The sequence below is a fragment of the Thermobia domestica genome, chromosome 15 (genome assembly GCF_964235325.1).
Source record: "Thermobia domestica chromosome 15, izTheDome1.hap1.1, whole genome shotgun sequence".
Taxonomy (NCBI): Eukaryota; Metazoa; Arthropoda; class Insecta; order Zygentoma; family Lepismatidae; genus Thermobia; species Thermobia domestica.
Window position 1 is genome coordinate 3774712 of NC_137468.1, and position 26344 is coordinate 3801055.

Consider the following 26344-nt stretch of genomic DNA (forward strand, 5'->3'; position numbering starts at 1 on the left):
GGATATATGAAGGCCCATAAATATGCCAATTACCGGCATGGGCAGCTAAATTTAGTACAATACACATTAGACAGCAGAGAACTTTGTATTTAAATCAATTTTACACGAATCTCGACTCGAGGGGACACTTCACGAATGTACCTGGTGAGAACCATGTTGGCTACTATATCAACAAATGCCTGCGATATATTAATTTCAGAACCGCAATTTAGAACCGCAAGAACCCTATGTTTGTTTTCTGAATACAACATGGAAAATTTGTTTCCATGATAATTCTTTTATTTACTTTTTAATATCAGTTCTACAAGTAGTACAACCTTCGACTATGACACTTTCTTGCAAGTTAACTTATAAGCATTTAAACAATAAATTGAACATTAAAAATCAAAGGGAGAAAATGAGACAAAATAAACTGTAGATTACCACATTGCCACGAGAAGTCAAAACATTCACATGAGAAGAAAATAGTCTTCTGAATGGGTAGCACTTTTTGACAATTTTCTTTCTCTGGCAGATTTTTTTTTTTTTTTTTTTTTTTTTTACAAAAATAAGATAAAATAGAAATATGTTTAAAGGTGCAAAGGTGCACGTGCACCCCCTCCCTTGTAAATATACACTACCTAAAGTGAGAAGCTAGAAGTGAAAATAGCAACACTTTCCGAAATTTTCCTCTGTCATGTTTCGATTTGGGCTTAAATCAAAGGGAAGTTTTGCAAAATCGATAGTTTAAGTCAATTTTCTAAACGTTCAACAAAAGGATTCACCGAGAACAGATACTTAGGATTTCCAGGGCATTTCCTCATTCACACCACAGGTGCTAAAGGCATATAAAAAAATTCAATTCAATTCAAATGTAGGCCTACTGGTAGTTATTGGTGCACCCCCTCAGAAGATCCTTTCTACCAAATCTTGTGTGTTGGTCCTCCTTGATGAGTTTCTCGCTACGCCACTGATGTCTGATATGTATTTGATTTATAAACTAAATTGCTTGCAAGCAAATGAAATGGCCTTCCTGCTTCCCTGGGGGCCAGTATATGTGTAACTTTGGTGTATGTAGCTCCGGGTTCGATCCTTGTTGGGAAGTGAGCTCGAGCTTCAACCAGGAAGTGAGCTCGAGCTTCAACCACATTGGTCAGTGCAAGACTGTTGTAAAATAAACATATATGGTGACTACCGGCAGTGAGCTCCTTCATGCCTAAGCGCTTAGCGTACGCGCCTTTCGCCTGGAAGAAACGGGTTCGATTCCCGGCGTGAGCACATGTGGTTTCGATTCCATGTTAATCAGTAGGTCCCGTCTCATAAAGCCTCGCTGCCGAAAAGCACGTTAAACTCCAAATCAACTCAACTATCGGCAGTGTCATCACAAGAAGTAAAAATCTTATCAATAAGCTTACATTAAAAACTTCACTCTTTGATCATTTCTCTTTTTCTTCTTTTTAAATACAGAGCAATCAAAGTAATGCTATTCTCAAAGGACATGTGCCTGGGGGGCCTAAGGTGTTTACTGAATCTTAAGTATGAGGAAAAAGAAATCAGACTGAAAAACGTGGAATTTATTTACTAGTATAATGGAGATTATTTTAAAGCCAACCTTAGACTCCCTGTCGCCAAGGATGTTTAAACGTTACTCAAGCGTAACTCCAAGACCATCAGAATTGAAGAAGATGAAATACAGGTACAAAAGGTAACCGATAAAGAAAAGAGAAACATAGAAATGGTACTCATCATAACAAAAATATGTCTACTTACACAAAAATGTTCTGCAGAATTTCAATACGTTTCATATCGCTAAAATCAAGGAACAAAACCCATTGGGTTCGAGAGAGAACTGGTATTCAGTGGAACCAGTTTTATCTTAACAATCTCAAGCAGGTACGACCTACGTGGGTATTTCGAGTAACGCTAATCCCTTGGTGACCGTAACTACAATACCAAAATGCAGAATGTTCCATTGAGTAACGTTACTCAGCGTAACATAATTCAGAGCGTACCATTTTAAAAGTTACACTGACTAATAACGTTATTAACTAGGTGCAGAAATGGGTTACAAAATAGTAACCGTAACAGATAACAAAATGTAAATATTGCACATTTCGTTAAGTTATCCACCCTTGATTAATTCGCCCTTAGTTGGAGGCTAAATTCATCGTTTATTCCTGACTGATTTTAATCAAAGCTGTGAAAACTGTGCCAACCTTCAAATAATATATACTTAAAATTTTAACAAAAATCTAATAATATTTATGAAAGTATGAAATAATATATGAGTTTTTACGACGTCCCTTGATTATGTCCTGTAGGTTAAAGGAGACGTAGATGACCAGGATGAAGGAAATGATCGAATAAAGAAAGTGTGAGGAAACGGGAATAACCCGAGAAAGCCCACGCACACGATGTTTTGTATCTTCTTCTTCTTCTTCTTCTTCTTCTTCTTCTTCTTCTTCTTCTTATTATTATTATTATTATTATTATTATTATTATTATTATTATTATTATTATTATTATTATTATTATTATTATTATTATTTGTAATGTGGAATTGCATATTAACTGATTGGGTAAATTTTAAAGAAAAGTTTCATTCGCGGCGAGGTTTTGGCCACGCGATGTTTTGGGTGGCGAGGTTTTGGCTCGGCGAGATTTTGGGCGGCGAGGTTTTGGCAACGCGAGGTTTTGGCCCGGCGAGATTTTGTCCCGCGAGGTTTTGGGCGGCGAGGTTTTGGCCACGCGAGGTTTTGGGCGGCGAGGTTTTGGCCACGCGAGGTTTTGGTCCGGCGAGATTTTGTCCCGCGAGGTTTTGGGCGGCGAGGTTTTGGCCACGCGAGGTTTTGGGCGGCGAGGTTTTGGCCACGCGAGGTTTTGGCCCGGCGAGATTTTGTCCCGCGAGGTTTTGGCCGGCGAGATTTTGGGCGGCGATGTTTCGGCCGCGAGATTTTGTCCGTATCCCCGCATTTGTGCACCCAGGTTGGTCTATACCTTTTGTCTTATCTTGGTGTCAGGAATCACCTCCGAAACGTTGTCGGTATTATTTTGAAACACCCTGTATATATATTCATTGATATAAAGAACAATAGCAGAAACACAAAAGTGGAATAAGTTCTGGTGGTAAAAAATCTTATGGTCATGCATATTTTGGAGAATTCTTTGATTATCTATATTAAAAGGATAAGTATATATCTAAGGTTTTTAAAAATAAAACACAATCAATATTTTGAAAATTTAATGCAGCAAAATCCGTTTTATTTATGTCCAAATTTCAGCATACGTATTTTAAAAGGTCTTTTTAAATATATGTATAAAAATTATTAGTATTTTGGTTACTTTGTTTTGGTAGCATTTGAAATTATGCTATTAACGTTAATTTTGACCTAAGGAACCATTGTGGAGTAATTAATACATTCTACTATTTGTAATGCCGTTAAAAAAATAAATAAATGTAAAAAAAATTTGTTGAAAACAAAATAGGTTTTCCAAAATGCCTGTCACTACTTCATAATTAACACCTTTCGTTTTAATCAGGGGTAAAAGTGGATTTGTAGAGGTAGAGAGACCGTAGGTAGCAGCATGACGTTACATCATCCCCCTGCCTATCTTTGCACATTGTAAGTTTTTTTTTTTTTTAAGAAATACTGCGGGGACGCTGTACATATTTTTTAGAAGTTGGGGACGGCGTCCCCACGCACTTTTACCCCTGGTTTTAATTATAAGAAACTTGAAGGAGCAAATGTAAATGATGCAACGAAAGGATACTACGGTAATTAAATTGCTACAATAATTTATTGAATATACAGTAAAAACTCGTTAATCCTGGCACGGCACTCCGGAAGAACTTCAGTATCCGTACTGCACATACGTACTGTACTTTTACATTTTCATGTCACAACAATGTAACCGTAAACAAATGTAAACAGAGTTGTCGGGATTAGTCAGGATGATCTTATATATATATATATATATATATATATATATATATATATATATATATATATATATATATGTATATATGTGTGTGTGTGTGTGTGTGTGTGTGTGTGTGTGTACGTATTTTAAGCTTGTTCCGGGCGTTTTTTTAGCATTCCCTAGTAATCCGAACTGTTTGATAATTCGAATATCTCGAGCAAACAAATATTGGGATTAACGAGGTTAACCTGTATGTAAAACTCAATATGAAATGTTAATTAAATGAAAATACTTGATTTGGACACTTCATTACAAAAGTGAGATCCAAATGGAGACATTTCCAATTTCCATGTTAACAATCTCAAATTGTTCATATCGAAAAATCTTAAATAGACATTTATCCATATTCTAGGAGAAGGATTGTATTGATTAAGAAGAGATTGAGGAAGATATGTATTGTTGAGTGGTGACTGTAGGATGAAGTTTCCTCTAACACATCATCACTAACAGCGCTGTGCTGTGGTCGCTGCATGGCCATTGTCAACCCAGAGATCTCACGTGTTTTCAGCTCCAGGTGTTTCTATTACTTTTCTAACCATTTGTATATGGATCAAACAATCTGTATAATTTTATTTAACTATTGAGATCTGCCCTTGTGAAAGATTGAAAAATTTCACTCAACACAAATTTATAACTGTAGTAATTGAAAAGTGAAGGAATGGTATATTTTTCTAGATTCTCTCAACCCTAAGCTGTGAAAAACTTAATTATAACATACGAAGTTTCAATTCATCTAAACTAACACGACAACAAAGTTTCTAAATATTGAGATTATTGTAACAACATTTTAGAGCCCTTAAGAGTCACATACGTATTTTAAAATATCATTCAAGTGTATGGATGTGATTCGCCGAGCAAGTATAAACTTGTTATTAACACTTCTGCTTGGCAATCAGATGATCCCAATTTGGAACCCGGTAGCCAAGGCATCTTCACTGAAGTTTTTCGAAAGTTTTCCTCAACTTCACCAGGCGAATGCGGGGAAGGTATCTTTAAGTATAGCACCCATGTTGAATAATTGATAGTTCTTAATTCATGCTTAATTGACCTCAGGCTTTATTTATTTATTTATTTATTTATTTATTTTATAAGACAACGCAACAGGCTTATTATAGGTCGTATACATAATTATTTAACACGCATTATTATACAGGGTGGCTCAAAAGTAGGTATAGCATTGATCATTGATCAAGTATTACATTCTAGCTTATCAGTTTATTTGCTTCGCTTGTTCCGAACTTAAGATATAAGTAAAAATACATTAAGAACAAATAATAAAGAAACTAAGTCTACCTGATAGATAACAATAATAAATTATATAAAAAGCAATGAGTTGATCAGTACAGGACTGTATACTTAGTTTCGGACCACCCTATACATACATACGTTATTATACATACACAATATAACAGACTATACAATAAAAACAATAGTTTAGTTAGACTTTCAACAATACTCAATACTCCTTGAGGGACAATTTTATACTATAAAAATAGTTAGCCAGTTCTTTACGCATTTGTTTGACATAACCTTCTCGATTACTTTAGAGCCTGATACACTATAAACAATACAAAATTTACCATTTTTCTTTTGCTTGTTTATTTATAAGTGAAAGGAGATAAAGAAATGCAACTTACCACAATCATAGATAATATTATTCTACAACAGAGTCTGAAGAATTTTCAGTGGTGCTATCCATAGAAATTACGGTGTTACCAGAATAACATTTGCCCCAAAATCTAAGTTAAGGCAGCGACTAGAGGAACGAACTCAACTGCGCTTGATTTCGTATCATGATCTATCAGTTTGCAATAAACAAAATAGTTTTAACATATAGTTATTTAAATTAAATAATAATGTAATTTAAGAAGTAGTAACAGGGTATCAAAATACCGTGCTCGTAGGTTTTCTCGGGGTTCTCCCGTTTCCTCCCACTTTCTTCATTCCACCATTTCACTCATCTCCTTTAGCCTAACCGGCATAATCGTAGGACATAAAATTTAAAAGGATATCAAAATAACATGATACATAATCAAATGCAGTTAAATTCGTTCCTCTAGTCGCTGCCTTAACTTAGATTTTTGGAGAAATGTTATTCTGGCAACACTGAAAATTCTTCAGGTTCATATTTTCTGTTGTAGAATAACATTATCTATGATTGTGATAAGTTGCAATTCATTATCTCCTTTCACTTATGAATAAACAAGCCAAAGAAAAATGGTAAATTTTGTATTACTGTTTTCAGTATGTCAGGCTTTAAAATGTCAGAAAGTTCAAATACGTAAGTAGGAATAGATTGTAAAGGCAATATATTTTTAAAATAACAAATTCACTTACCTCACGGTCACCATGCCATTTTAAACACGTGATCAAAGGTTTAGAGAGAAGTTTATTTTTGACCATTGTAGGAACTGAAACGCACAGAGGCTGCTCAATAATCACAAAATAGTTGTCAGTAATTCCGAAACTATGCATATAAGAAGGTTGCATTCGCCACCGTGCCGGAATCGAACCGACGATTCTTGCTCCTTGGAAACTGGACTTTTGTTTTTTATAGCATTCTAAAGCAAGTAAAAGAAAAAATAAAATAATATTAATTATTTGTTAATTATAGATAGGATTGTTTAGATACTGTAGAAAGAGTATTTAGTGTAGATTAGAACAGCGCACAGTCTGTAAGCACAATAAATGGAAGTACAATCAGTGCCTTAACTTAGAACTCTTTTTCCGGAGGGTGAGTATTAATATTTGGGCCCCTGTAGTAAAGTAAAACCATAAAAGGGAATGGTGACGTAAAAATAATTGAAAATGTCCGATTTTAATGACGAATTCATAATTTTTGGGCCCGTAAGTTGTTTGGTGACAGTTTTGGTGACCTTTATGTTCAAAATGAAACGTATTCCCCGTGTGAAGAACGGACATTCTGCTAGTATGAAATAAAAAATTGAGGCCCTAGAAAAATATAATTTGGTTTACCAATTAAAATTTATCGGTTTACCAGGATTTAAAATTTAATAAACATGATTACAACTTCTAGAGCATGAGTTTGCGTTTTACTTTTCTTTTTTAAAAAAATAGGACTCAGACCTCATTCCGTAACGAAATTTGCAAAATTTGTACATTACAAAGCAACGGAAATACTTTCAAAAGTAGTTATTGTTGCAACGGCGATTATTGCAAAGTAGCTCTATAATGCAAATTTTGCTTGGATTGATGCAATTTGGTGTGGAATGAGGCCCCAGATCACATTTATCTTCACCTATTGTTGAGAATGATGATGGGGGAACAGAAATATCTTAAATTACTTTTTAGTTCTTTTGGAAATGTTGTTTTCGGTCCATTTTTGGAGGCCTGAATAGTAGGCAATTTACAGAAATGGGCCCAAATCACAGTTTCGTTTTTTTTTTTTTTTTTTAAACGTTGATCTATTCGATGATTCATTTATACATTTATGTTTGTATTGCATCATTTGGGATAAAAAAAAAAGTTTTATCTGAAGCGTGCCCTGTTATAACGTCGGGGAGCTTAAATGCGAGAGCAGTCCGCCCAGGGCTAGATTAATCCTTTTAGAGGTCCGGGGCTATATAAAAAAAACATGTAGCCCCTGCTGACTTCGCCTAATACTTTTCTGTGGAAGTACAGGAGAAAAGTTAAGGGAATATGTTTTATATTTTTGGTCATATTTTGTTTTATGATGATGATTGTATCTTCATGATTCTTTTTAGATAGCCATTTGAGATTTTGATCATAGTGGTGACCCCTCTCTACCTGGAGGCCCGGGGCTGTAGCTCCCGTAAGCCCCCCTTAATCCGGCTCTGAGTCCATCTGTCCCCCACAAGCTATGAATCTGCGTACAATTAATGTGAACACACGCTTGAATGGAAACAGATGATTAATGAACCAAGACGTCAAAATCAGTTCCCAGATACTTTGAAAATAGCATGGCTGTTCTGTCGTTTCTGGTAGAACTTCCTTTTACTGGCTGATAGTAAGTCTCCGCACCATCTGCCGGCACGAGAATGAACTACGTGTTTGTTTCAGAAACCTCAAAAATCTTTGTATTCAGTCTTCTTCTTCTAGTAATTTGAGAAACTGTATTATCTAATGTTTTATTTCCAAGCTGGCTAGATTCAATGGCGTTATACTAGAAACGTTATGCCATTGAATAATATGCACCCATGAAAATTGCTGACGTCAGCTTTAATATCTTGGGGGCAAGCAGAGGGACAGAGGCATTTGTGGGGAGACAGCTATTTTTTTTTTTAGTACCGAATTTTTATATTACTGAATCTACATTGCAATACATGTCTGGGAGCGGACGATGCCATTAAAACGTGTCTGCTCCCTTGCCCCCTCTAGCGTCGTCAATGACCTTGAAATAAAATGAAATCTTTGATTGATTTTGAGTTTAACGTCCCGTTCAGCAGCGAGGCTATATGAGACGTGGACCTACTGATTAACGTGCAATCCGTACCACATGAGCTCCCGCCGGGAATCGAACCCGGGTCTCCCAAGTCAAAGGCGCGTATGCTAACCGCTTAGCCACGAAGGAGCTCAAAATGAAACCTTTGTTTTACGTCCCACGTATATGTCAGCTAGGCTAAAGGGAACGGTAATGATCAGGAATAAATTAAATGGTGGAATGAAGAAAATGGGAGGAAACGGGAGAACTGCAAGAAAACCCACGTACACGGTGTTTGTTCACCACAAAGCTCACTTGGCGCCAGGTGAAGGCTCAACCAATGGCCCAGCCCTTGAGCAAGAATCCTTCGACCACCTACCAATAACTGGAGAGATCGTGATGCCTCGTTGATTCAAATTTCGATGACAGAAAATATTTAAAGATGGCTGTGTTAGCTGTGAGATGCAGGGAATACAAGGCGTACCAGTTTCAACATTAAAGGAAGAAATAATCACTAACATACCAGTTTTAACATTAACGGAAGAAATAACCACTAACATACCAGTTTTTACATTAACGGAAGAAATAATCACTAACATACCAGTTTTAACATTAACGGAAAAAATAATCACTAACATACCAGTTTTAACATTAACGAAAGAAATAATCAGTAACATACCAGGCTTAATATTAACGGAAGAAGTAATCACTAACACAGCTCTTAGTATTTACCTCAGCTCTAAATTTCACTGTTCGATGGTGAAAACAGTCGAGAGCTCAGATAGATTTGGCATAATCATAGGCACAAACGGTCCTCCACAGTAAGGTATACTCCCAGTTGTCTCATGAGATGCGTATGACTTCTGTGCATAGAAACTGCATCTACCTCAACCAACGTTCGTAGGTTTCCTTAAGAAAATTTCCCTCGACTCAGGGATAAAAGTGAGGGGGAACGCGGAAGACGCCATCCCCCACCTCGAAAAAATATGCACGGTGTCCCCTCAGTTTCTAAAAAAATACAATGGGGCAAAGATAGGCAGGGGGAACGGCGTGACTTCACTTTTTAACAAAGAAATACACACACAAAAACACTCAAAAAGCAATGGGTGCAAATTATGCTACTTTGAACAGATACACATTAATGCACAAACTATTCTATTGACTTATGCTATTCTATGCTATTTTATTGATTTATTCTGAAGAACCAAGAAAAAATTAAGTATCTATATTAGTCACCCAGTTAGAGCGAAAATTTCCCTGGCTTTTCACGTTTTATCGAAAAATTCCCTTTTTTCCCGTTTTGCTTAATTTGGCTAAGAAATTTACCTAGATTATGTAAATCACCCCCTAACTACGAACATTGTTGACAACACATCTAACTTATAGCAAAGATCTTACTTGCTGTGATTATTTTTAGTATACTTTGGTAGAATTGTCAGGTCTCCGAATGCCCCCGCAGTGTCCAGGTTTGAAATCGTAACGGTAAGTCCTAAACAACTTAAGTCCCAAAAATGTTTGCGAAAGTTCTAAATTTTAGTTCTTCTACACATTAGGATTTGCACAGTTAAATTATTTTTAGGACTTGTACAAGGGCACCCATGTTGTGGTTTTCAAGGGGGGCAAGTGTAAATGACGTTTCAAAAATAGTTTCAAATTTTGCTGAAACTAATGTAAAAATTCTATTGGATTTTCGATATTCTGAAGTACAATTTCCTCTAGGGGGGCGAGCGTCCCACCTTGCCCTCCCTGATGGGCGTCCTTGGACTTGTACCGAATGAGACTTGTACTTGTTCCTTCACTTGCTTTAGTTTTGAAATTCGCCACTGTGCAGTAGTGTCGTGGCTGTGCAGTAGTTGCCACAATACTGTTACGAACATAGTTAATTCAACGGTAACAGCGTAATACTAAAATTAATATTACTATTATCAAGTATGTATGCAGGAATTTATTTCGGGAGGGTCCAAATTCAATATGAGGATATATTAAATTAAAGTTTATTCAAGGGACGTTCAGTAAGTACCTCATGCAAACAAATACACGTGGTGATTGTTTGATTTTATTGGTTAAAGAGCCTTAGAACACCCATGCTGCAGAAGAAAATAGTCCTTGCTTATAAGGCTCATTACCAGAATTCCTTAGAATTAGACAACAGAAACAACACTTTATCTAAGAACTAAATTGAATTAATGCAATAAAAGAGAATACGCATGCATTGAAAGTGGTTTTGACCCAACTTTAGCGCGAATTACAGTTAACAATATGGTCACATGCGGGGAATAAGTAAAACATCGACAGGGTACAAGCACGTGCGTCTCGAAAGAAGCGCTGACCGATAGCCAATCATCCGATGACTGACGGAGTAATACAATTCTGCAATGTTTACATCAGGATCAGAAGGATCGTTGAATGAACTTTAATTTCATTGAAGTTACAGAAAAATCGGGATTTCGGGGGAAGGCTTCTGTCTCCTCAGGACCCACCCCTGCATACGTCCTTGATTATTATTATTTATTTATTCAACAGTCATATACCTTAATTATATACAATAATTTACTGCATTCTACGAATAAATAAGTTTAAATAGCGTACAAATTATTTAAAAAAATATAAATTCCGTGAATAAAATAAAAACTGACTTTGTAAGGATTTCGACAAAGCGTCAACAAGACGGGATAGAGGGGGGCCCGCTGGCTCAGTGTTACAGCGTTCACCTCCGGTGCTTGGGGTTCCTGATTTGGTCCCAGTTCGTGCCGTGTGGATTTTGTGGTGGACAAACACCGTGTGCGTGGGTTTCCTCGGGGTTCTCCCATTTCCTCCCACTTTGTTCATTCCACCATTTCATTCACTTCTCATCATCACTGTCTCCTCTAGCCTAATCGGCATTACCGTGGGACGTAAAACTTAAAAATTTCATTTCATTTCAAGACGGGTTAGATCTTCACAAGGACTATTTTATTAGAATTGAGCATTTCTTCCACAGAAACTGAAAAGGATATTAACCTCGACCTATGATCAATCAAAGTATAACATTTGTATTTTAACTATTTGTGGACGGAAGGTTAAAATAGAATTAATTAATAAAGACATACACTTACTTAAAAGAGTAATTACTAAAGTATTTGTCACATTAACGATATTAATTATGTTAACCATATTTATCACTCAAATACCAAAAATGAGCATGCGTTTATAAACTTTACCTGAATTTATACTGCTTTTGGGAGGGAACATAGCGATGCAATAGGAAATTCCAGACGAAGTAACAGTTTGACCGATGTTATACATTGTTCCATCGGATGTCACGTGAGGATGAGAAGAATGATTTACTATCGACACGTGTCGTGATACATCAACCTGCAGACACACAAATGAAATTAATCCCTAAGAACTCAAGCTTTCAAATTTTCTTTTTTGCTACAAATTAAAGTAATAAATTAGTAATAATACAAGGGTAATTAAAAAACACTGCCGTTTGGTTATCAATGACAAACACTCGCAGATACAAAACTTTTAATACACACATTAGAAAAGTACAACATTACATTATTTTCCAACATATTCAGAATTCAAATTAAGGTACTTGTCATCAGTGTTGCCAGAATGGACTGCAAGTAGCAAATTGGGAGATTTTTCAAGTGCCTGGCTACAAAAATTACAAGTTAGGCTACATGCTACTTTTTCGGCTACTTTTAATTATTTGCGGGCTATAAATCTTTAAAATACGCTAGTAGTTTATTTTTATATATTAAATCACAAAACATTGTTAGGTTTCTGTAACACAAAAAAGTTATTTGTTGAATAAAGCTTTAATTAGTTGGTTAGATAAAATGAACGTAGGTTAAGCTTATTCTTGAACTCTCAGCGGTGCATGTGATCTTTATTCGAGAAAACTAATCGTCCGGTCATTACATTGAAATTTTATACTAATACACAATAACACACTGAGAAACGCTATGTGATAATATGTAAAAAAAAAAAAAAAAAAAAACTCTATCACGTAACAGTTTCAACACAATAGCTGTGTCTTCATCAGACTTTCACTCCTCTTCTGATGAAGACACAGTTATTGTGTTGAAACTGTTACGTGAAAGTGTTCTTTACATATTATCACATAGACTTGCTCAGTGTGTTATTGTGTATTAATACAAAATGGAAACAAGATAGAATAGTTATTGAAATTTTATGTTGATTGAAAATTACTTGCGAAACATAGACATACATATTATATAAGTATATATGTAATTCGAGCTATTTGTATCTATTTTCTCCTTCTCGTCAAAACAAGTTATTCTTAACTACCTAGTTTTTCTTTTGTATTAATTTTCGTAGTTTTGCTGCAGCATGAAGGATTGAATACTCAGAAATATTTTTTTTTCGCTGGACGACTTTCCTTTAATTATGGATCCATTTTTTCCCTACCTTACCTAGTAAAAGTTATATATATTCTTCTTGTTTACCTCAACCATTGGTTGGTGGTCAACATGGACATTTTAAAACTTTTCTCTCTCTTGGGAGAACTGTTTTATACTTTGATAAGGCATCTTCGTAACTGCAGCTAGATATTCTATCCTTGTTCTTCCTCTTCCTTGTTTTCCTTCTGATTTTCCCTCTATCACCACAGTACCACAGTGATCCAATCGGAGTGTCGAGTAAGTGGTCAAGTATGTGTTCTTCTTTTTCCTATTATCTTCATGATCTGTCGTCCTTCATTAGCTCCCTTTAGTACGTCTTCATTCCTTTTCCTTTCGGTCCATGATATGCGCAGTAATCTGCGCCAACACCACATTTCAAATGCTTCCAGCTTGGATATTTCAGCTTTTCTCAATGTCCAGGTTTCTGATCCGTACAACGCCACGCTCCGTACTAATGTCTTAATAAATCTTTTACGAACGTCCAGTGACATATTTCTTGATGTTAGTAGTTCTCTTTTCGTATTGAATGTTTGTTTAAGCCTTTGCTATTCTGGAACTTAATTCTTTTTCACTTCTTCCGTCCGGGGATATTAGACTTCCCAAATAGGGGAACTCCTTAACGTCTTCGATTTTCTCTCCATCTAGCCATACGTTTGCCCCTTCCTGTCCTGCTCTTGTGCACTTTATCACTTTAGTTTACTTCTTATTTATCTTCATTTTGTACGTTTTTTCCAGTTGGTCGTTCAAGTTTGAAAGTGCTTCCTGCATGTCCTCATCGTTCTTTGCTATCAATACTATGTCATCTGCAAACTTTATTGTGCTGAAAACCTGACCATTTACTTTTACGCCTTTCTCGTTTTTATTGAAGAATTCTTTCATAGCCTCTTCTATATAGACGTTGAACAAAAGAGTTGAAAGTTCACATCCTTGCCTCACTTCTTTACTTATTCCTGCTTGCTTCTGATCTCTTCCTATAACAGCTGTCTGGTTCCTATAAAGTTGGTATATTATCCTTCTGTCTCTGTAATCTACTTTCAGATTCTTCAACAGTCTGAACATGATATTCCAATCTACGTTGTCAAAAGCTTTCTCTAAATCTACAAATGCTATCACAATTGGTTTGTTTATTCTGATGTGCTGTTCCATGATCAACCGTAGACTCAGTATTGCTTCCCTTGTTCCTCTTTTCCTCCTGAATCCAAACTGGCCCTCTGATAACCATTCTTCGATCTTAACTTCTATTCGTTGTGCAATAATTTTGCACAGTATTTTTGATGCATGGGAAAGCAAACTTAACGTTTTGTGTTCTTCGCATTTTTGTGCGCCTTTTCTCTTCGGGATAGGTACCAATATGCTTTTCTCGAAGTCTCTTGGTATTTTTCCCGAGATGTATGTACATTTCATTAATAAGATTAAATAGTTTCTGCTTTTTTGGTGTTTCGAGATTCTTAACCACTTCCGTTGGTATTTGATATATTCCTGGGGCTTTACAATGTTGCATTTTCTCCAAAGCATTGTCAAATTCGCACTGTCAAATTGATGGTCCTAATTCATTTTCATCGGCGTCTTCTTCCTTCTTTATCTCTTCTTCGTTCACTCTGTCTCCTTTGTAGAGTTCATTGTATTTCTTCCATCTTGTTATCTGCTCCTCTTCTATTAGCGTTGTTTCGTCCTTCTCTATGATAATGTCTGTGCGTTTCTTTTTCTCACCTAACTGTTTTCTAACCTTTCTATATGCCGTTTTTGTATTGCCTTTGACTTTATTTTCCTCAATTTCTTTTCATAAATTTTTTATATAGTTTTCTCTGGCCTTCTTTACTTCTTTGTTGATGTGATTTCTGCACCTCTTTGTTTGTTCTGTATTCCTCTTCTTTGTTTGTTATCTTGAACTGTTTTCTTTGCTTCATCATTTCCAGTATTTCTGCCATTATCCAGGGTTTATATTGGGTTCTCGTTTCTCTTCCTATGTGCTCGTCGGCAGCTTTTGTAATCCCTGCTTTCATGGCTTCCCATTTCGAGTCGATGTCATCACCTGCTAAAGCTACCGTAGACGTCTGTTTGCCTGTCGCATTTGTAAATTCCCTTTTCATGTTTTCATCTCTTCTTAGCTTGATTGTGTTCCATCTTCTGTTTGGTGCTATCATTCTTTTCCTCTTTAGTCAGAGTTCACTCTTCATCAAAACTAAATTATGATCTGAGTCAACGTCTGCACCTGGGTAAATCTTACTGTTCTCCACTTTATTTCTAAATACTTGTCGGACCAGTATATAGTCTATTTGATATCTTTCTTTGTCTACTGGTCTTATTCATGTGTATCTTCTTCTTAGTGGCTGTTCGAAGAGAGCGTTCGTTACAGTTAGATTGTGGCTTTTGCAGAACTCAATTAATCGTGTATCTCTCTCAGATATACTCAATTAATACATATATATATATATATATATATATATATATATATATATATATATATATATATATATATGAACCTTAGAGGTGAACTATGCAAAGTCACTTTTTGTTCGAAATTGAGTTTAAAATACCTTTTAAATAGATTATGTTCTTTCTAGTGGTGTAATAATGTAAGTTTAAAAGCATCCAACTACTTTGTAACTACTTAATATAGTTTGAAAAACAGGGCTATAGCTCTTACTTAAGGAACCGGTTTTTCGCTTGTCCCTTAAAATTACGAAAGTGTGATTTTGTTTAGTTTACTTCTAAGGTCAAGATACGCTGAACGGGACGTTAAACTTAAAAACCGAATCAAATCAAATCAAATACCTTCAAATCATCCAGTGGTACCTTCGAATCAAATCAAATACCTCGTGGTATCCAGTCTAGAATTGTTTTCGTCCATCGATCATAATTTCTTCTTGCAATATGTCCAGTACATTTTCCAGCTCATGTTAAATATTATTTTCATTAGTACCAGTCATTTGTTGCCAAATAATTCATTTCTATATATTTGGGCTACAAATAGTTCAAATCCGCTCTCTTGGAGCACAGACATGCTACTTTTTGATCTTCGAATGAGGCAACACTGCTTGTAATACCGTTTTACAAGATTTGAAATTGCTTCTGAAAAAAAGAAAGAGAAGAAAAGAAAAATGAAAAGAAAAGAAATCTCCTGCCTAAGAGCTGAGTTGAGTTATTTTGAGTTTAACGTGCCTTTCAGCAGCGAGGCTATTTTGACGTGGACTTACTTGTTAACGTGGAATCCGAACCACATGAGCTCCCGGCAGGAATCGAATTTCCTGTCTAGGAGTGAAGTGATCCGCTAACAGCATTCTGAAACGCATTATTATTGTCGAAGCTGTGTGGTTCGAATTACACGTTAATCGGTAGTTCCACGTCTCATATTGCCTCACTGCTGAAATGGACGTTAAATTCAAAATCAATTAATCAATCTTCTCTATAAAACCTTGTCCTGAAGTCCTTTCCCTGTTACACATATCTCCATGAAGTCGTTCTTAATCATGTCCATAATTTCCTTCTTGGTCTTAGTCTATCTCTGTTCTCATCCACGTCCATTGCCAGGGACGTATGCAGGGGGTGGGTTCTGGGGGTCCCTCCCAAATGGTGTAAATTTAGCCTAATTTTAGGGGCAATTTTAGGAACTTTAATATAAAATACCTTCATGTTGAGTTTGGTACGAAATAGATTCCTGCGCACGCTACTGTTCATTGCCATGAATCTTCTGTGGCCCTGCGTAGCGTAGTTGCTAACGTTATCGCCTTTGGTGAGAGTGTTCCGGGGTTCGATTCCAGGTGGGGACATTCGATCGAAGAGGTATAAGAGGTTTTTCAGACCAGCCATTCTGAGTGAGGTTTTTCCTCTTTCACGCGAGATAATACCCAGTAAGGAGTTTAAATAAATAATTAAAATGTCATCACTCTTCTGATTCTATAATCGTTGGTTCTCATTAGATAGTCATATCATTGTAGTCTTCTTTTTAGATTTTCCTAGATAGATGTATAACCTTAGTTTTGTCTTCTCATTCGTCACTCCGTCTCTTCTTGTTATTCCACACATCCAGCGCAGCGTTCTTATTTCGGTAACATTCAAATCTTTTTTCCTATGCTTTCTTTGTTGGTCATGTTTCTGCTTCGTATATCATTGCTGGGCTAACCATTGAGTTGCATTGATTTTGAGTTTAACGTTTTTTTTTTTTTTTTTTAGCAGCGACACTATATGAGACGGGACCTTCTGATTGGGATGGAATCCGAACCACATGAACTCCCGAAGGAATCGAACCCGGTTCTCCCATGCCAAAGTCACGTACGTTAACTGTTTAGCCTCGAAGGAGCTTGAGTGAGATAACCATTGTTTTTTTTAAATCATCCCTTTATTATTTTCCGACATTCTGCAACCATACAAAATTCCACATACTTCCATGAAATTTTGCCATCTCTTACTTTCTGTGTGTTATTTCCCCGTTCAAACCATCATTCTTGGTAACAGATGAGCCTAAAATATTTTAAAGCTTTTGACTTGATTCAATTGTTCTAATTCTTTTAGCTTTATTACCCATTTTGTTCTTCATAGACCTCGAGATATTTCGCTTTCTTTCTACTACTTGTTAAGTGCCTCTATCTTCCAAGGTCTTCTTCCTCCTTTCCCTCTTTTCCTTTCAACTTCTTCCCAATTTGCACTGCATAGTAAAGTAGACCGAAAAAGATGTAAAATTGTTTTTTCCAAGTCGTAATACAGTGGAAAAGTTGCTAATTGGGGAAACTAGAAAGGAGTAAAGAAAAATATAATCGTTTTACGTATGTGCTCTATAGTTTGCCGAGTTTGGGAAAATTCACATTTCTACGATAATTTTTGCCTTACTTAGCTTGTCAGTATTTAAATGTAATACCTCTAGTCGAGTCTTACTGAAACCGATCATGATTTAGAACAGTAGTTCTCAAAGTGGGGTCCGCAACGCCTAAAAATTGAATTGTATTGTAATAAAATGAAACTCGCGGCTGTTACGCAAGAAGTATTTTTTTTTAGTTACTAAAAAGAAAGTAATTAGAAATTATACCTACGTTTGTAAATATACCTACCTACGTGTACCTACGACGCCTCGAAATTGCATGGATTTCATCTCAAGTGACGGAAAGCTTCCACCACTACCACCCATTTCAGATTTCTTTTTTCTTTTTCTTTTAAGAAATAAATGTTAGTCACTCTTGTGTTTATGAACATCAAGTCCCCCCCCCCCGATTTATGAACATCAAGCCTTAAAACTGAGATTTCTAAAAAAAGAATGAGAAACCCTTCCCAAAATATATTTCTAGATCCGCCACTGCGATAACTCTTGACTCAAATTGTTCTGCGTGTGCGCTGTGAGTATGAAGAGTTGTCTAAAAAAGCATTGCAACATTTGATGCCTTTCCCTACCAGTTACGAATGTGAGTTTCAGTCCTTAAAAGTATTAAAACCTTGAAGCGAAATCGTCTTAATATGGAATCGGACCTAAGATTGATGGTGACAAAAATTATTCCAGATTTGAATGCAATTATGGTAAAACAAAGAATTTCATTTCTCACATTAGTGACCCCACATCTGGAAACGTTGTTTATCAACTGAATTTCCTTTAAAAAAAAAAAAAAAAAAAGGTCTTGAAAGTTACGATAGTTTCGATTAAAATTTCGTTTACTAGGAAACAATAATGTATCTTTAAAATAAATTACTTATTGCATTATTTTTCTGATCTTTTTCTTGTCAGTGGTAATTCTAATTAGTCTATTTTTTAATACCATGTGAAATTTACGATAGTATTGCAAAGGGGTCCGCAAATCACTTTCCGAATGAACACGGGGAAGTTTGGGAAAGTTTGAGAACCGCTGATTTAGAAGAAAGAGTTGTTCCAATCAGACAACGGGCGTCTGAATTTCTTAGAATTGACAGCCATTCCGCAAGTGGAATATCTAGATCGATTTTAACAATTACTTTTGCAAAATCATTATCGGTTCGAGTCAGATTCGACTAGAGGTATTACATTTAAATACTGACAAGGTAAGTAAGATAAAAAGCAGTGGAGGATCTAGGAGGTAAAAACTGGGGGCAACCAGAACCCAAATCATGATAGGTATATCATGAGCTTACTATAAACTTTCAAAAAAATATATCCTTAAATTATATTTGTTACTCAAAAAACTTAGGGGTTTAGGCCCCCGGCCCCGAGCTAGATCTGCCACTTATATAAAGTATCGTAGAAATGTGAATTTTCGCAGATTCGGCAAACGTTAGAGCACACACGTGACCGGAAGATATAAACCGATGTTATTTCTTTTTTTCAGTCTTTATTTAGTTTTCCTAATTCGTAACTTATCGGCGATACAATAAAAAATAATAATTTTGTATTTTCGACCCATCCTACTACATAGTATAATATAATCGGCAAAAATCATACACGAATGCAGTGGTTCTCACGCAATCCACTATGATATGTCGCAAAATTTTAGAATTTAAAAATCATGAAGAATTTAATAATCTATATATTAAAATGCTAGGTTTATATATTTATCTCCAAAGAAAAGTTTATATGTGTGTGTTCAATCCTTTCAACAATGACGTCTCGAGAACCACAAGTGCTAGAAACGTGGCATTTTCACCAGTCGATTCCAAATTTTGTGTAGGTTGTCCAGTTCTAATTGAATACTTAAAAAACGTGGCCGGTATTTCTTTATTACATTGTTTAGGGGTACACTGGAAAGTGTTGAAATTTGTTAAAAGTAAAGCATCATATCATATGAGTTATACATTCCAACACAACATTGTTGTATACAGGGTTTGTATATCTCTCAGGAGTCTGTTTCGTGGCCAAGTGATAAGGAAAAACGAAGGATAACCATTACTCCAGTCTAAGATGAATCTTTATTGTTTGGAGTGTTTTGTCCAATGAACAGGCACTATAATTAATTGTGTGTGTAATTTATTCGCCTATTTCATACTGCATATTATTCTCTTTAATAAAAAAAAATAACTATATACTGACTTAATTAAATCTGTGCATCTATTCCTGTATGAAAAATGAAACAAATGCATACATAACATGAGTTTTTGTATCAAACAAACAGTTTAAGAGGCTTCATCACGGCGAAATTTTAATAATTTTACAGTAATTATGCGATATCTTCAAATAGATAAAAGATAATCGAAAAGTGGAACAAGAGCTCGCTAGACAATATTATTTTACATGAGATACCGTTATCACGACTCACTTATCTGCTTTCGATTTCCAGTCATTTAGAAAATCGGCATTTATTTTCGCGTTTCTAAATGACTGCAAACGGAAAGCTACTAGGTAACTCGTGATAACGGTTACATAACATATGAAAATAAACAGTCGTTTTACCCGTTCTAGAGTTTCCAGTGTTCCAGGATTTATCTTGTGTATATAAGGAGCTTCTGTGAAAGTGTAGAATTCGTCGTCTATTGGATAGATGGTTAACGTGGGTTCCTGTCACCACGGCATGGCGCGTCCTCAGGTTGCGGATCGAGGAGAAGGCCTCTAGATATAGAGGTTAGCTGCGAATATACTGAATAAGCAGTCGCGGACAGACGACTAGGAGTGGTCCTCCAGCTTGGGGGTTTGGGTAAGGCTAACACCCTCATCCTGTAAAAAAAAGGTACTTGTTCAGAAACATTCACAAAAGCCTCGGACAAGGACTGATAACTTGGCACGACATCAGCAAAAGAAAATGGACATGAGATTTGGAACATGGAATATTAGAAGTCTTTATAGGGCAGGCGCGTTAAAATCTGTAACGAGTGAGTTAGAGAAATACAGGATGGACTTAGTAGGAGTTCAGGAAGTTAGGTGGGAAGGAAATGGATCTGAGAATTCCGGAAATTTTACGTTCTTTTACGGGGAAGGAAATAAAAATCACCAGTTAGGAACAGGGTTTTTCGTTCACAAACGAATATTACCAGCAATTAAACGGGTTGAATTTGTTACTGACAGACTTTCTTTTATTACTCTTAAGGGACGGTGGTGTGATATTATTGTTTTAAATGTACATGCTCCAACTGAAGATAAGGATGACGATATAAAAGACAGTTTTTACGAAGAAGTGGAACGGATATTTGACCAACTCCCGCGATACCATATGAAGATTCTATTAGGGGATTTCAATGCGAAGGTAGGACGAGAGGATATTTTCAAACCGATTATAGGGAACGAAAGTTTGCATAAGGAAAGTAATGACAACGGTGTTAGACTCGTGAACTTTGCAACATCCAAAAACCTAATCGTGAAGAGTACAAAATTCCCACATCGCGACGTTCATAAATACACTTGGACATCACCAGACGGAAAAACACATAATCAAATTGATCACGTTTTAGTAGATAGAAGAAGACAATCTAGCATAATTGACGTCCGGTCGTTTAGAGGGGCTGATTGTGACACTGATCACTACCTGGTAGCAGCGATAATACGGGAGAGATTATCGTTGAATAAAGGTAATACTCAATGTCCGAAAACGGAGAGATTTAATTTAAAGAAATTAGAAGAGAGCCAGGTAAGAGAGGAATACCAGATTGAAGTTTCGAATAGATTCTCGGTTTTAGAAGACTCGGAGTGCACTAGTGTTGAGGATACTTGGATTGAAATTAGAGATAGCATTAAAAGTTCAGCAATAGAAAAATTGGGACACGCGGAAATACGTAGGAACAAACCATGGTTCGACCAAGAATGCATTAAACTAGCAGAGAAGAGAAAACAGGCAAAATTACGGTGGCTACAAAATCCGAATGAAATAACTACACAAAATTTCGCAGATATCAGGCGGGAAACTTCCAAAACTTTTAGAACAAAGAAACGGGATTTTTTGAAAGCTAAAATTAAGGAACTTGAAGATAATAGTAAAAATAAAAATATTCGGGACATGTATAAGGGGATAAGCGAATTTAAGAAAGGCTATCAACCTCGTGCTTATATATTAAAGAAATCTGACGGAACAGTTCTCACTGATACGGATAGCCTCTTAAATAGATGGAAAGATTTCTTTAACGATTTGCTGAACACGCAGCCAAAAACTAATGTGCGTGGAGAAAGGGAGATACACACCGCAGAACCATATATTCCAGAACCCAATCGAATAGAAGTGGAAGCCGCTATAAAGAAATTAAAGAAACACAAATCTCCGGGTGTTGATGAAATTCCGGCTGAGTTAATTTTAGCTGGAGGCGAAAAATTGTGGAACAAGATACACAAACTCATTCTCCTTATCTGGAATAAGGAAGAATTGCCACAAGAGTGGAAAGAGTCAATCATTGTTCCAATTCACAAGAAAGGCGACAAAACTGACTGTAATAATTATCGAGGCATTTCTCTTCTGTCAACATCCTATAAAATCCTTTCAAATATTCTGTTAGCAAGATTGACCCCATACGCAGATGAAATTATTGGAGATTATCAGTGCGGATTTAGACGAAATCGATCAACTATCGACCAAATATTTACCATTCGCCAAATACTCGAAAAGAAGTGGGAATATAATACCCCGGTACATCAACTATTTATTGATTTCAGAAAGGCTTACGACTCGGTTAGAAGAGAAACATTATACAACGTTCTTACAGAGCTTGGAATACCGAGAAAGCTAATTAGATTAATTAAGATATGTTTAAGTGAATCCCAAAGTAAAGTCCGGGTAGGAAAATTTTTGTCCACGAGCTTCCACGTCGAAAATGGCCTGAAACAAGGAGATGCGTTGTCGCCATTATTATTTAACTTTGTGCTGGAATACGCCATAAGGAAAATCAAAGATAGCAACCGGGGCCTAGAGTTGAACGGCATTCACCAGGTTATGGCATATGCTGATGATGTAAATTTAATAGGGGATGATAGGAGAACAGTAGAAATAAATGCAGAGATCTTATTAAACGCTTGCAGGGACATGGGTTTAGAAGTAAATGCTGAGAAAACTAAATACATGGAAGTGCGTCGGGACCGTAATACGGCAAATTGTGGAGGCGTTAAAATATTAAATAATACTTTTGATAAAGTTGATACTTTCAAATATTTAGGATCAATATTAAGAGACGAAAATCATATTCACGAAGAAATTAAATGTCGACTAAAAGCAGGGAATTCGTGTTACTATTCGGTTCAAAATCTCTTGTCGTCGCGAATTCTGTCGAGGAATTTGAAGCTTAAAATATATAAAACGATAATCATGCCTGTTGTTCTGTATGGTTGCGAAACATGGTCGCTTACTCTGAGGGAAGAACATAGACTGAAAGTATTTGAGAACAGGATCCTGAGAAGAATATTCGGACCCAAGAGGAACGAGAATGGGGAATGGCGGAAGCTTCATAACGAGGAACTACATAGTCTATACGGTTTACCCAACATTGTTAGGGTCGTCAAGTCTAGGAGGCTTAGGTGGGCAGGTCATGTAGCTAGAATGGAAGAAAGTAGAAACGCTTTCAAAGTCTTGACTGGTAGACCCATAGGAAAACGACCATTAGGAAGACCTAGGCGCAGATGGGAGGATAATATTAAGATGGATCTCGCAGAGATAGGAATACAAAGTAGAAACTGGATCCAATTAGCTAAGGATAGAAGTCAGTGGAGAGCTTTTGTGAACGCGGCACTGAACCTCCGGGTTCCATAGGCCATAGAGTTAGTTAGTTAGTTATTGGATAGATGGAGATCATTGCGTTATCTGACAATTCTTCAGGTTGAAACGTAGAGGAGATTCTGAAAAATACGTATGTTGGAATGAAATTAAAAACTTATTAAAACTTAATAGAAAGTGTTTTCGATGTACCAATATCAATATATAACTTTTTTTTTAGTTTATATTGTGTGTCTTACTTGCAAATAATAATAATACACAAAGAAAAGTTATTGACAACCATAATTATAGTATATAAAAGAGCATAAAAAATATAGAAATATATATATACACAAGGTGCATTCAATAAATAACAGGAAAATTTGTACTATAAAAATACACAACCTCGACAAAGTGTGTGCTTCTTTGTTATTTTTGGGATGCTGAAAATCAGTGAAACAAGATGGAGGTACCCTTGAAGGTTTGCACCAACATGGAGCAGCGGAGTTGAGTTGATTTTGAGTTTAACGCCCCGTTCAGCAGCGAGGCTATATGAGACGTGGACCTACTGATTAACGTGGAATTCGAACTACATGAGATCCCGCCGGGAATCGAACCCGTCTGGAGCAGCGGAGTGCAGGGGCGGCGATTAAGGGGCAAGGGGGGCAGTTGACCCCCTAGTTTTTGGAAGTAACCACTTAATGTATATAGTTTCATTTGGAAATGTAAAGTTTTTGTATGTATTACTGGTTCACAGATAAAAATGGTGCCATATAGTATTTGTCGTTGCGTGTGCACGTATTGGTTATTTGTGTTCCCGTAGAGTTAAGAAAGTTACAGTTATAGTTAAAAGAATTACGTACGTTTTAATTGCAATTTAAAGGAATTAATATTGCAATTGCGTATTTCGTTAAATGTTGTAACATATGCTTGTAGTATTTCATTTTCTAAGAGTAATAACATACATTTAATGGCACGCGTGGAATTAAAAATATAAGTTGTTCATTAATCCACAGTTTCAATATAACTTCTACAACACGTCTCATTATCCTTTGTATTTATTTGTTTCGCAAATTTGTTATTAAATAATATAATTACACAATTTTCCAGACAGAATTTTATTATGTTCATGAGAAAGGAATCAAATCTCTTCTTACGCTTTCGTTGTTTAAGAATACAAAGGGCTAGTATCTACTTGCGTTGCTCTTGTCAATTTACTTAATAAAATATGAAATACGATATGTGCTTATTTAACTGAAAAAGGTATCCTATTAGTTATACAACCTTTCGTTAAACAAACTCCTAGAAACAACCAGAAAAACTAACATTGATATACGAATATTCAGATCATGTCTTGGCCCTCCACCCACCCACTTTTAACGTCCAATCGCTGCCACTGGCGGAGTGTCAATAGATTTCTATTAGCTGAAGGTTTGAAACCAATAGAAATTCACCGTCAGGTGACAGTGCCATATGATGAAAATTGTGTAAGTCGAATGCAAGTGTACGATCAGCGCCTGGTTTCCGATATCAAGTCATCAACTTTCGCAATGTACAGAGCGTTCTGGGCGTGGCCAATCTTCAAAACTTGTTACACCCAGTTTGAACTTATCTGTTGACGTGTACATATAATTATTAGGTATCTTCTATAATATCTTCCTAAATGCCTCTCTCTCTTCAAAAAAAAAAAAAAAAAAAAAAGGGCGAAATAAAAACAAAATTGACTAATGTTAAACGCAAAACTAAAACTTATTTACCTCACTGAGAAAACACCTTTTTCTTCTAAAGCCTGTGACAAACATCTTGGCATTTCAGCTAAACGAATAAAACGTAAGCTCTGTCGCGGCGTTGCCGAGTGCTAAGGGGTGTAGCTAAGGCTAAGCAGACGAACTACAGCGCCATCAGGTGACAGAAGATAGACGTGGATGTGTACAAAATAAACGTGGCAATACCGCTGGCCTCTCATTTGCTAGCAGCATTTAAAGGGAACTTGGAGTGCCGCCTTCAAATGCCAAGATGTTTGTCACGCCGTTTAGTCCGTACACAAATTCTCTACAATACAATTTTTTATATATGTGAAGTTCTGACTGAGTGATCAACGCTCAGATCAAACCACTTAAGCTAGAAATCTGAAATTTGAACAGGGCATAGGATTTGTCATATAAGGTCCCACTAAGGAAGGATTTTTTGGAAATTGGGCGGGGTACAGGGAGGAAAACGGGTGGTAATTATTATCTTAAAATGTCCATATCTCGGAATCTCTAAAGATTAGAGACATTAAATTCGGTGTCTGAATTTCTTATTTGAAATAATTAGACATGTATTTCACAGTGTTTTATATTTGTACTAGGAGAAATGAAAAAGGTGTGGGTTACAATTTTTATAGTTGGTTGGCGATATCTTCAAATTTGTTAAGGTTAGACATTAAAATTGGAATTTAGTTTTTGATTTAAAATAAAATAAGACGTATTTCAGTAGTTGTTGATATTTCACCTATGAGGGAAGGAAAAGATGGGTAGGGGAAAAAAGAGTGGGGTTGCAATTGTTAAAATAAGATAGCCATATCTCGAAATCCTTTCAGGTTAGATCCGTGAACGTTCATATTTAGGCTTTTAATTAAAAATAAATTAAAGACGAATTTCAGCGTTCTTAAATGTTTCTTTTAGAAGGAAGGAGAAACAACGGAAAGAAAAAAGGAAGCGGGTTAAAATCCTTCAAATATGGTCATATCTGGAAATCTCTTAAGATTAGAGATAAGAAAAGTGTGAGGCCGTAGCCTGAGGAAATGTGGGGGTCTGGGGACGAAGCTCTCTTCTAGCTGAAGGCTGCATTGAAAAATAATAATAATAATAATAATAATAATAATAATAATAATAATAATAATAATAATAATAATAATAATAATAATAATAATAATAATAATAATAATAATAATAATAATAAAGACAGCATTTAAACACTTTTATAGTACAGGCATTTAGGGGGGGGGAATATTAAGTGTGTGCTTCGAGTGACCA

The 26344-nt window shown here is 36.1% G+C and overlaps 1 protein-coding gene across 1 annotated transcript in view; it reads right to left on the reverse strand.

The window, feature by feature from the left end:
- Window positions 1–26344, reverse strand: part of LOC145672004 (carotenoid isomerooxygenase-like) — a 108115-nt gene that overhangs the window by 60519 nt on the left and 21252 nt on the right. Inside the window, exons 4-7 of the mRNA XM_081741186.1 lie at window positions 23421–23470; window positions 20117–20208; window positions 11563–11716; window positions 6298–6521 (exon numbers count right to left, since the gene is read on the reverse strand). Coding sequence (XP_081597312.1) covers window positions 6298–6521; window positions 11563–11716; window positions 20117–20208; window positions 23421–23470 — 520 coding nt within the window. The remainder of the gene's footprint in view (window positions 1–6297; window positions 6522–11562; window positions 11717–20116; window positions 20209–23420; window positions 23471–26344) is intronic.